The sequence below is a fragment of the Fusarium flagelliforme genome (assembly GCF_020744385.1).
Source record: "Fusarium flagelliforme strain FIESC 12 MPI-CAGE-AA-0113 chromosome Unknown B0J16scaffold_1, whole genome shotgun sequence".
Classification (NCBI taxonomy): domain Eukaryota; kingdom Fungi; phylum Ascomycota; class Sordariomycetes; order Hypocreales; family Nectriaceae; genus Fusarium; species Fusarium flagelliforme.
In genome coordinates, this window is record NW_025763503.1 from 8,001,879 (window position 1) to 8,013,410 (window position 11,532).

An 11,532-nucleotide genomic window follows, 5' to 3' on the forward strand; every position below is an offset into this window, starting at 1 on the left:
ACTACCTCGATATTAATACTAAAAACAACCTTACGCTTTAACCTATTATTATACAGGGAAAAGAAAAGACATTCGAAGATCCTTAGCTTTTTCTACGTTATGTAATTATACATAAAGCTATGTAGCTAGTTATAAAGTTACTGTTTTTTAATTTGCCACACCTTTCTTTATGATTCTACCCGTACATGTGGAATCTGTTAACCTGTAACAATAATATCAGCTTATCTAAGCCACTAGGCAAAAGGCAGTCTTAGCTGTATCCGAATGCTTAAGTCAATAACAATCGTACAAACCTTATTTACCTTGATTGCTGTGAACCCTTAATACCAAAAGCTTATAAGTCAAACCACACACATAGAAGAGGCATTACTACATGCTCAGAATATATAACTGGCAAAGGGGAGAGGATGCCATACGATCGCTATTTTCTTACGCTAACAAACGTATACCTAGGTAACAAGCACCCTATCTTGGTGCAGTCGACAGTCTACAAAGCTCAGAAAAGATAGAGTCCTCACGACTCAGCAGCGCCGCAGGGCTATCCAGCTCAACCACACTACCATTATCGATCACGGCGACCAAGTCGTGGTCGAGTATCGTCTGGATCTTATGGGCGATAGAAATGGTAGTGCAGTGCGGGAGAGCCTCGCGCAGCAGATGCTGCATCAGTTCATCCGTCTCCTGATCCACACTAAGAAGCAAAGTGGTTTGTCAGCCTGTCATGCGTACAAATGCTTGTACAATTAATCGTAGGGGAATACTCACTAGCTGGTCGACTCGTCCATGATGAGAATCCTGCTGTCTGTGCGAAGCGTGGCTTGCGCGAGACAGAACAGCTGTCGCTGTCCATGAGAGAAAGACGCATCCGTCAATTCCGTGCTCAGTCCATCGGGCAACCTGGAGGCGTTCCAAAGCCGGAACTTGGTCAGTGTCGTGACGAGCTCCTCGTCAGTATGCGCGCCGCTGGGATCCAGGTTCGACCGCACCGTGCCGTGCGCGAGGAATGGCTCCTGCGGTAGAGTGATGAGCCGCCGTCGTAGTTCGTTGCGAGGGATTGTGCTGATGTCGACGCCGTCTATCCATATCGTTCCTGCGCTCATGTTAATCAGGTGAAGGAGCGCTGACACGATTGAGCTTTTTCCGCTATAAAGAGCCCGTGTCAGTCATTCATCTCCTCATTGATCATGATATGCTCTCTCGCAAGTAACCCCCTCCGATCTCATGTAGGGGTTTTAGGCGACGAACCTTCCTGTTCTACCACAAATACCCAGGCGCTGTCCTGGGAAGACCTGAAATGATATGCCCTTCAACACCGGTGGCAAATCAGACCTATACGAGGCTTCCACGGCTTCGAAGACAATGTGGCCTGCACTCGGCCAATTTGGCGGTGGAGTTTCCTTCTCAGCCGGCAAATGCTCCGAGGCTGCCGTGGTCTCGAGGTGTTGAATCCTGGCGACGGCACCCATGGCCAACTCCAGCGCGGTCCACGTCGATATGAAGCTCTTCACATTCTGCCCGAAGCCCACGATGCCAAGCAGCGCCAGGCCTGTAAGGCCGCTGCTATACATGTTTGTGTTGACGGCGATGGAGACCACGATGATGGCCATGCCGGCATTGAGCAGATCCAACACGAGGTTCAGCCATTGCTGCGCAAATGCAAGGCCGTAAAAGGGCTTCTGACATTCGTCCAGGGCCTGGTTGGCCCGCGAGATGTACTGCTCCGCCCACCCGAAAGCCCGGATCGTGGGCCCGCCGCTGATGAAGTCGAGGAAATGGGAGAGGACCGGTCCGCGCGACTCGATGTCCAGGATCCGGAGTCGCCGGGAGGTGCGCAGGTAGAAGCGCTGCACGAGCAGGATGGCGACAAAGATGAATGGCATGATGATGCCTGTGTAATGCGACCCGATGATGATGACGACGAACTGGACGATGCACGAGATGAGGGATATGGTGGTACTGATCAGTGCCAGTGGTAGCTCCGTGTCAATAAGCTGTAGATCTTGACTGAACCTGTTACAGGTCTCACCTATGTCGACCACGTCGAAAAACGCCATGGGTGCGCTGTCAATTGCGGTTAATTATCAGCATGGCTCGCTTACTTACTGCCCTGTGTTGCCTGTACTTACTTGAGGACCGTCTCCAACAATGTGGAGTGGAACTTCCGAGCCGACCTGGGTACGATCTTCATCATGAAGTACGAGCTGGCACAGAGAAAAGCCAGCACGGCCACCAGCCCCATGGACGCATATATCGCAAGGTAGAACGCAAGACGCTCGTTTCCTCGTTTGATGGTCTCACTCGTCCACCACTGAATCCACACACCTGATGAAGGGAGGAAGTCATCCTTCGTTAGCCAACGTTCAACTCACATGGCCCGACTATGACTATAACCATGATAACTTACTCGGAAAAGCGACTCCTAACACGAATACTACACACATAACGGCGAAGACGGCCCAGCGTGGCCAACCAATCACTTTGGCATAATACACATAGACGGCCTTGTCGCTGGGTTTGTATAGCTCGACGGATTGGATAGCTTTCGTGATGGTAGTGGGATTTGGTGGCTGCACCGCGCCGTCTGCAGGTAGATCGATCCCAGCAATCTCACCATCCCTATCCTCGTTGGAGTTCGTCGTAGCCACATCTTGAACTTGCGATTGAACGCCGTCACTTGCCCTGAAGTCGTCGTAGGTGCCTTGCCACGCAACAATGCCCTTGGTACTAAGAACGACAATGTGGTCGGCACTGGATAAGTTGTTCATCGAGTTAGTTGCCATGACCACTGTAGTCTCCTGTTGCGACAGGAGACCCGTTGGTCCGAACAGACTGCCCCAAATCTGCTGCTCGGTCGTCGCGTCCAGCCCGCTGCATACATCGTCAAGAACGGCGATCCGCTTTCGCGAGTACACGAGCCTCGCGAGACCGATGCGAGCCTTCTGGCCGCCACTTAATGTCGTACCGTTGCTGCCAACCATGGCCTCGTCCGCTCGGGCCAGCTGCTGGAAGTCCTGGTCCAGCCCACAGGCGCGGACGACTGTGGCGTACCATGTCGCATCGAAGGCGCACATGCCGATGATGTTCTCCCTGGCGGTTGCGTTGGTGAGCCATGGTGTTTGGCTGCAGTAGCCGAGCTCATCTCGGTTCAACGTGATGGTGCCGGTAGCGTGCGGCACCTCGCCGAGTATGGCGTTGAGCAATGTCGTCTTGCCACAGCCGACGGGTCCGATGATCATCGTCAGCTTTGAATTCGGCAGGGAAAGATTGATGTCAGATATAATTGGCGTCAGGTCAGCGTTCCAGGTGGCCGTCACGTCGGACGTCATGATTGCGGCATTGCTGGGCTTCTCACCCATATTAGCATATGGGTTCTCTTCGCTGTCTAGCTCCATCTGCGTGATCTCAATGTCAACGTCGCTGCCGCCCGGATGAGGAAAACTACCGCGAAGTTTCTTGTTGCCGGCTCCATTTCCCTTATACTCGTCGCTTCTCGGTTCTGTACTCATATGTGCTTGCATGCGCTCTAAACTTCCCCGGGCTGTCACCACTGCGAGCACGCAATTGATGCAGGAAGAGATTGCGGAACTGAGAAGAGAAAATGCCGTCAATGAGGTGAACGCCACTGTAGCCGTGAGCGGCACAGTGTCTTGGACCAGAGACAGAATGCTGTAGGTGCCAAAGGCAAAGACCGGGGCCATGATGGATGATGTGTAAGTGAATGTAAACACGCCGATGAGTAGCTTACGAAACGACTGCGACTGTGCGATTTCGCGATCTCGTAGATGAGACACACGCTCGCGCACCGGTCCCGTGTTGCCAGTCAGCTTGACGCCTTTGATCGATGTAATGGCGTTGATAGTCGTCGTGACGCGATCATTGATCGACTCGAACCAGACTGCTTGTCGCCCACTGGCTGTGGCCGTGAGCGCGAGTGTCGCCATAATGCAGAGAAGCATGACAAGAATTCCAGCAACGGAAGAGACGTGTAGCTGCTTTACGAGTAGCCACGTGAACACAGCCATCTCTGTGGGGTTTGCCCAAAGCTCATGTGCGACTGCGAAACCGTGCACAACCTTTTCCATGTCCGCGCTGATGAGTGTCGCCACACCTTTGTCGGTCGATGAAGATGCCGTCTTGCATATTGTTCGGCGGTAGAGCAGTGCCGTCAGAGAGCCTCTCAGAGCTGTCATGAGACGGGCAGCATTCGATTGGTATATGACTCCAACAACCTACGTTAGACAATACGGAGCCACAGTCAGCCGTCAGAGCTTCTATAAAGCGTTTTGCAACCCTGTGTGTCCAGATTTACTTACAGCGATGCCCACATACACAAGCGCATAGGCGATGCTGAGTCCTGCGCCCTGCCCTTGGCCAACTGGCCGCTCAGAACTGGAGAGGTATGAAGTTACGGCACTGACCAACAAAGGTTGGGCCAGGTTGAGCCCCAGCAGCAGGCATCGCGCCACAAGACCAATCAATAGCAATGATACGCGCCCCTTTAATATGAACTTGACAAGCTGTTTTTGGCTTTGTATGATGGCTATGAGTGTAAAAGAGAGGTTGATAGTAAGCATACACCATGAGACCAATGTTCGAAGCACTTATCGTACCTGGATCCTCCTGCATCTGCGACATCAAGTCTTTGGGCTGGAATCTGAGCTCTCGATCTACAGGAAAGAGATCACCAAGAACCAGCGGCTTCCTGAACCCTATCAAGAACAGCCTATTCAGCCACCAGAGAAACGCGCGGTTGATGATCCCAGCAGTCTCCTCAGATGTGAAGTCGTGTCTCGCCTTGATCAATGAATCCCGCTTCTCCTTCACCTCCAGGGCAAAGAGCCAAGCCTTTAGAACCAGGCGCGTGGTGAAAATGGCAGGGACGACCGAATCGTCGAGAAACCATAGTGTGCGTGCTCGAGGGATGTCCAGAGGGATGGAGGCGAGGAGATATAGTGTCAAGATGGCTGATGGATGCGGCGATCGCACGTGTTCGGTGGCTGCCAGCCAAAGAAACGCCAGAGAACAGACGATACCAACGGCAGATACTGCCGTGGAAGCAGATGTCGCCCGCACAGACGGCGAGAGGGCGATGACCAACGTCAAAGTAAGATCCAATGCCACATGGAGGGCCCATGATGCCTAGAAAACGGACCCTTAGCACCCAGGAGCAGTCAAAGGGATCAATTAAAGTTGACACGGTCAATACATACCGTTTTGAGGTAGAAGTGCAAGTTTCGGGGAAGCAGCTTTTCCCTTCTCCGCAGCGCCAGCAGTCGGAACGAACCTAGCAGCAGCGACAGCAGCATGGGCAGAAGGCCCAGAATCGTCTCTTCGAAAAGAAGGGTGAAGTCGAAGACACCCTTACAACCTGCGGCCAAAGGACCAAACGAACGTATCGTGGTCGTTCGACATGCTTCGTCCATGTCAACAAGCTTGTGTTCTCACGAATGATGAAGGCGTGAATGTTGTCGTTGGCCAGTTCTTCTCGAACGAATAATAATCGCTTCGGAGACAGTATTCACAAAGTGCCGCACGGGAATCGAATTGCGAGATTCTGAATAGGAGTACGTACTGCGGAGAAAGGAGTCAGCCAAGACCTCTACATACACGCCCTCCAAAGTGTCAGGAACCAGGGGTCCACGTGGGAACAAGCGCTGTGGGACGCGCGAAGGAAAGCATCCATGGCTTGAAGAATAGATCCCGGTCAGCACAATAGTCCAGAACTATGCGGGGCCTCTTCAATGCAGTCAGCCCGGGTTCGGTCCCGCCCGCTTGTTGCATTGAAAAGTTCCGTGCATGTGCCGCTTGTTGCTGCAGATGGTTGGCAAACTTGATGCTAACAGCAGGTGCCATGTGTTAAAGCCTAGCTACCCTGGAGTACACCCTATTTCCTGGAAATGCACTGTATTAGTTATTTCTATAATATTATTTAATTATATAAATCCTAAATAAGTATAGCTTAAACTATTCCCTAAAAAGAGAGGAGGATAAATGTATATTATCTCAATTGAGGAAGAATTCAGATCATCTACGATTTAACGGTCGCAAACGCAGCGCTACCCTATTCACCTCACATCTGAGAGTTGCATACAGTCATCAAGATCGCTCTACCGATTATTACATCTGCTAGGAATCGACGTGGGAAACCCCAACGTGTCGAAGCTGAGCCACTTCTGACGAAACTCCGAATTGCAATGATGGGCGACTATCATGGCCAAGACCAAACGAGCCTGGCGGTAATTGGAGCAGGTGAGTGCCTATTGATCATTCATGTGACAGTCAGATGAACAGAGACTGACGGTCCGGATTTCTGCATATAGGTGCTATGGGGAGCTCCATGCTTGCCTGTATGCTCAAGCGCACGCAGAGAACCAACACCAATATCGATGCAGCAGATACGGAAGTCATCAACTTCGATGCCTTTGTCGCCTGCGTGAGCAGCAACGGATCAGCCGAGCGCCTGTCCAACGACGCGCGGTTCACGCAAGCCATTCGTGAAAAGAGATTGAACATCACTCACGGAGACAACGCTGAGGCCATGTTGCGAGCCAGCGTTATATTGCTGGCGTGTAAGCCTGGACAGGTGCAGACGTTACTCTCCGAGAAAGGTGTTAGTGAGGCGGTAAAGGGCAAGCTCGTCATCAGTGTGCTGGCGGGCAAGACGTGCGCACAGCTCAGTGAGTACATTTACCCGATCTCAACTGCTCTAGCACAAGAGAAAGACCGGTGCTGGATCGTGCGGGCGATGCCCAGCCTGTCGGCGACGGTGGGCGAGTCGATGACCGTGCTGGAGGATTTTCCGGTCAATATGCCGCCCGCTTTAGCGCAACGAGCGACACAAGTCTTGGGAATGGTAGGCAAGGTTCGCATGGTGTCAGCCGATCTATTCGACACAGCGACGGTCGTCGTAGGCTCGACACCGGCCTTCCTAGCCATCGCCATTGACGGCATCCTCGACGGAGCTGTCTCCGAGGGCTTGAGGAGGTCCGAGGCTGCGGCCATGATGGCGCAGGTGCTCACTGGGCTGGGGAAGCTGATGGCCGAGGAGGGTCAACACCTTGGCATACTGAGGGAGAGTGTTGCCAGTCCCAAAGGGGCTACTATCGGAGGTATCCTGGCGCTTGAGAAGGCCGCAGCTAGATATGCGTTTTCCGAGGCGGTTATGCAGGCTGCTGCGCGGATCAAGAAGCTTTAAATGAGAAATACGATGTCATTATCTGTAATTTAGTACATTGGAGAATGCTCTAACAAAGTACATGCTCGGTGTAGTTGCAGATCCACGGTAGAGATGTGTTGCTTCTCCCACATGCTGTAGTGCGTGCCGTCCACGTCCAGTACCGCCGCGATGATGTCCGATTCATAGTTCTCCCAGCCCAATGCCCGTTTTTCCCGATAGACGTCATTTTCGTCCATCTTCTCTCGCCCGCGAATGAGCACAGTTCGTGGTGGTACAATCGGTGCTGTCCATATGGGTGGTTGCCATTCGTCGATCAACTTGGCCGCTTGCGCCATTGAGCGCTCAACAGCTTGTCGTATCTCCGGTTTGACGTGCTGCCCTATTGCGGCCTTGGAGTTTGCCACACGCGACTCGGCTGACTTCTTTTCGCTGGTTGATGGACCGTGTGGGAAGTCGGTGTCGATCATGACGACTCCTCTGACTTTGATGGGACAGCGCGGCATGAGGGCTAAGATGTGCGCTGCCTCAAGCGCAACCATGCCACCTAAAGACCATCCTCCGATGAGGATTTCGCCCTCACCTACGGCTCGGAGTATCATCTGGCAGTACTCGCGAGCCATTTCGGTGATGCCGCCCGGCCATTGCTCTCCGTCGCTTGTCCGAGGGTTGTAGATGCCGTACACGGCACGTCCGAGCGATTTGAGGAGGAAGTAGTTGAAGACTGAACCTCCTCCGTCGTGAATCAATACCAGAGGTGGCCGTTTGAAGCCTGGCGGTGCCGGCTGGATCAGCATAGGGTTGGGCTGCGCCATCTCTGATTTCGTTATGAACGCGAACGTTCACGAACCTCAGATGGGAAATAGTTAAAGGTGTGAAAATGCCGTCTTTCGATGGTGCAATGACGCGATGCCAGGATACTGAGTTTCGTAGCTAGGAGATCCGGCAACCACTTGCGAAGCCACGCCCCTGTCAAGGAATGCGCGAAGGACGGCCGCGAAGGATACGGGGAATGGTGACAACCTCACTGCCCCTGTCCAAAAAAAAATGCATGAAGATTAAGCGAATGGATACAATCCTGAAGGATAAGTGAATGGATACAATCCTGAAGGAAAAGCTGCAGTCAGCAATATCTCCGCAGGGTCCAGACTACCACCCTTGTCAACGCTGACGACATACATTCACACAGTTCCATCCACCCCACTGCCCCTGTCCAGAAAATGCACGAAGGATCGAATGGATGCAATCCTGAAGGAAAAGCTGCAGTCAGCAATATCTCCGCAGGGATCAGACTACTACCCTTGTCGGGAGCTCACTTCCCTTTCGGGACTTATGGTGATGGTGTCGTCTAAGCATCGTCTCAGCGGTTGGACCCTGCAGCACGTGCAAGAGTTCATGCAGCTGCACGATGCCATCGCGGTTCTTTCACTACTATCGCGTTTTGTAGCACCTTTGCTGTATACCAGCAAAAGTACAGTTCGTTCAATTATTGCTATGCGATTTAACCGTTTCTGAATAGCATCATTGAAACCAGATCGAAGAATCGACCGACCAACCACGACATATACCACCTTGAACACACCGAATACCTCACGAGTTTGCATAATACCACCGGTTACGATGACGGCTTTGGGCGCAGAGAACCTGCGCGTCATATGCGCCCGGATCTTGAACGTGGCCACCAAAAAGATCGACTTGGAGAAGTCCTTTCTGCGACTGGGAGGAGACTCCATGGCCGCCATTGAGCTTCTATCGGCTTTCCGAGACCATGGCTGCGATGTTTCAATCCAGCAGATTCTTGAAGCCGACTCGCTGTCTCAGCTACTCGACGTGGTCGTAGGCGCTACTACTGCCAATATTATCGATGAGAATGTGCCTTTTGCGCTGTCGCCCGCCCAGGCTCTGCTCATGAGGACTATCGAGAATGAGATCGAGACCAAAGGAGGCAAAGAGCAAGCGACTCAGAACAAGTACCACCAAGGACGACGATTGGAGCTAGTCACTGATGTCCCGCATGAGGCGATTGAAGCAGCATTGGGCGCATGTGTCTCGCGGCACGCCATGCTTCGCGCACGCTTTGTCCGATCAGAATCCCAGCAATGGCTTCAAACAATCAGCCCTTACAATCCAGAGAGCTACATGTTCCGTGTCGAGCGAGCGCCTGGAACTGCCGAGTACGAATCGATTATTACTTCCCTGCATGACTCGATCGACTACGCGAACGGGCCGGTCTTCGGAGCGACGTTCTTCGAGACCACGCCTGATGGTCGTCGAGTATTGTACTTGGTGGCTCCATCGCTCATTATCGATGCAGCGTCCTGGGCTATTCTCATCGCCGACCTTGAACAGATTCTTGAGAGGAAAGCGCTGACCCTCCAACCTGCGGCATCGTTCCAAGTATGGAGCGATGAGCAGGAGGCCGCAGATAACACGGCTTGGCAAAACTGTGAACCTGCCGTGGAATTTGGGCATGTTGACGAGACACTTGAGTCTAACACGGCGGGTCTGTTGAACGACAGCTTCTGCCGAGCAACTCACCATGTCGATGCCGTCGATATCCTCCTCGGGGCGCTGATCGCCTCGTTCAAGGCGGTTTTCGCCGATAAGAACGTCCTGGCAATCTCCCACAACCTCCCCAGCGAAGATCAGCGCAAGGGTGACTTCCGGTTCGTGAGGACACTAGGAAACTTCACTCGGCTGCGCTGCCTGCGAATTGGTGTAGAAGACATTGACGAGCCGTTGACTGAGGTCGCTACTCGAGTGGCAGCCTCTCGAAACTCTACTTCGAACACGGAATTGGAAGTGACAGACAGTCTCGGCAGTGCTGTGCATTTCCATTACGATGGACCGACTCAAGCATCCTATGCCAGCACCACTTTCCACGAGACTTTGGTCGACGATTCCAACAATAAGAAGAACACGAGTTCACACCCAACGACACCGATTAGCATACACGCGAGCTTCATACAAGGGTCACTACGACTCCGCCTGAGCTACGACATCCGGACCGCCAAGCGTGAGGACCTGCAAAGATGGCTCGCTCGCGCTGTGACTATGCTTCGCTCTGTACTATCGAGCGAAGCACACGATGACCCGAGAGCGAATCTCACGCGGGCCTTACCCACCAGTACCGACCGACGTGATCTGCTGTTGCAGACAGTGGCAAGCCTACCTGTGTCGATGCGTGATGCAGTCGTTGACGTCTATCCTTGCTCACCTATGCAAGAGGCTATGATGTTCAGCCAGATCCGAAACCCAGGATTGTACACGTGCTCGTACTCGTTCGAAATGCTGTCGACAGCTCTTACCACCGGGCATCATGTTGACGCCGCGAGGATCCACGCCGCTTGGAACCAGGTCGTGGATCGTCACTCAGCCCTGCGGACCGTGCTGATGAATAGCACGACACGCAGCGGCCACTTTGATCAGGTGGTGTTTTCCTCGCTGCGAGATAACGTCATCCATTCACAGAGCGATAAAACGCAAACGCCCTTCGGAACCCTGAGTGAGCTCATACACTCGTTCCAAGTGCCGTACCGCTTCACCATCTCGACCACGGACTCGGGCGCCATCACTTGCACGCTCGACGTCAGCCACGCAATCATTGACGGTGAATCCCTGCCGGCCCTTGCTAGAGACTTGTGCCTGGCATACCAAGGCAGCCTTCCGTTTCAGCCTGCACCTCACTTTGGAGATTACATTGTGTATCTTCACAGCATCGACCACAGTGTAGCACGATCGTACTGGGAGCAGTATCTCGCCGATATCGAACCATGCTACTTCCCTCCGGCCGACGGCGATCGAACCGAAAGGCGTTTGCAGCAAGAGCGCACCAATATTCCCCTGGATGCCACACATGTCCAAGCCTTCTGCGAACGCTACAAAGTGACGCTTGCCACAATTTGCCAGGCGGCATGGGCGCTGGTGCTCAAGTACTTCACGGGGTCGCAGGATGTGTGCTTCTTCGTGTCCACCGCCGGTCGTCAAGGCGTGCTTGATAACATCAAAGAAGCAGTCGGACCATTACTCAATACCCTAATATGTCGTCAGCGTCTGGACGGTGACAATGTCACCCTCGGAGACATCGTCAAGGAATTACAGCAGGGTCGACTCAAAGCTCTCGAGCATGAGTACTTTCCCTTGAGTGAGACGGAGGGCAGCAAGCAGTCGGCAGGACAAGCCCTTTGTAATACCATTGTATCGTATCAGCGGAAGCCGGACCTCGATACGAGTCTCATCTCGGAACTTCGAGTTCGACTACAGCAGGGCTACAATCCGACCGAGGTATGCCGAGCACACCAGCCCTCAAACCTGTTGATTCATAGTCAGTTCAATATGCTGACATAGCTTCCGAATAG

General features: G+C 53.0%; 4 protein-coding genes across 4 annotated transcripts in view; 2 read left to right on the forward strand and 2 right to left on the reverse strand.

Annotated features, from left to right (window-relative positions):
- Positions 1 to 314: 314 nt before the first annotated feature.
- B0J16DRAFT_331358 (putative ABC multidrug transporter) lies at positions 315 to 5,575 on the reverse strand. The gene is made up of 8 exons (XM_046126574.1): positions 5,211 to 5,575; positions 4,611 to 5,139; positions 4,314 to 4,540; positions 2,405 to 4,229; positions 2,127 to 2,322; positions 1,246 to 2,061; positions 766 to 1,143; positions 315 to 691 (listed from the first exon to the last, which is right to left on the reverse strand). Exons 1-8 carry the CDS (start codon positions 5,421 to 5,423, stop codon positions 466 to 468), a joined length of 4,410 nt encoding a protein of 1,469 aa, XP_045990557.1. The 5' UTR covers positions 5,424 to 5,575; the 3' UTR covers positions 315 to 465.
- A 668-nt stretch (positions 5,576 to 6,243) lies between these two features.
- Positions 6,244 to 7,209, forward strand: B0J16DRAFT_331360 (pyrroline-5-carboxylate reductase). Its single transcript, XM_046126575.1, has one exon. The coding sequence runs from the start codon at positions 6,326 to 6,328 to the stop codon at positions 7,193 to 7,195; it is 870 nt and encodes a 289-aa protein (XP_045990558.1). The 5' UTR covers positions 6,244 to 6,325; the 3' UTR covers positions 7,196 to 7,209.
- On the reverse strand, positions 7,210 to 8,391 carry B0J16DRAFT_47492 (Alpha/Beta hydrolase protein). The gene has a single exon (XM_046133909.1). It carries the CDS (start codon positions 7,987 to 7,989, stop codon positions 7,225 to 7,227), a length of 765 nt encoding a protein of 254 aa, XP_045990559.1. The 5' UTR covers positions 7,990 to 8,391; the 3' UTR covers positions 7,210 to 7,224.
- Positions 8,392 to 8,794: 403 nt separating this feature from the next.
- Positions 8,795 to 11,532, forward strand: part of B0J16DRAFT_392759 (uncharacterized protein) — a gene marked incomplete at its 5' end in the record, with an annotated part of 40,338 nt that continues 37,600 nt past the window's right edge. Inside the window, one exon of the mRNA XM_046132024.1 lies at positions 8,795 to 11,458. Coding sequence (XP_045990560.1) covers positions 8,795 to 11,458 — 2,664 coding nt within the window. The remainder of the gene's footprint in view (positions 11,459 to 11,532) is intronic.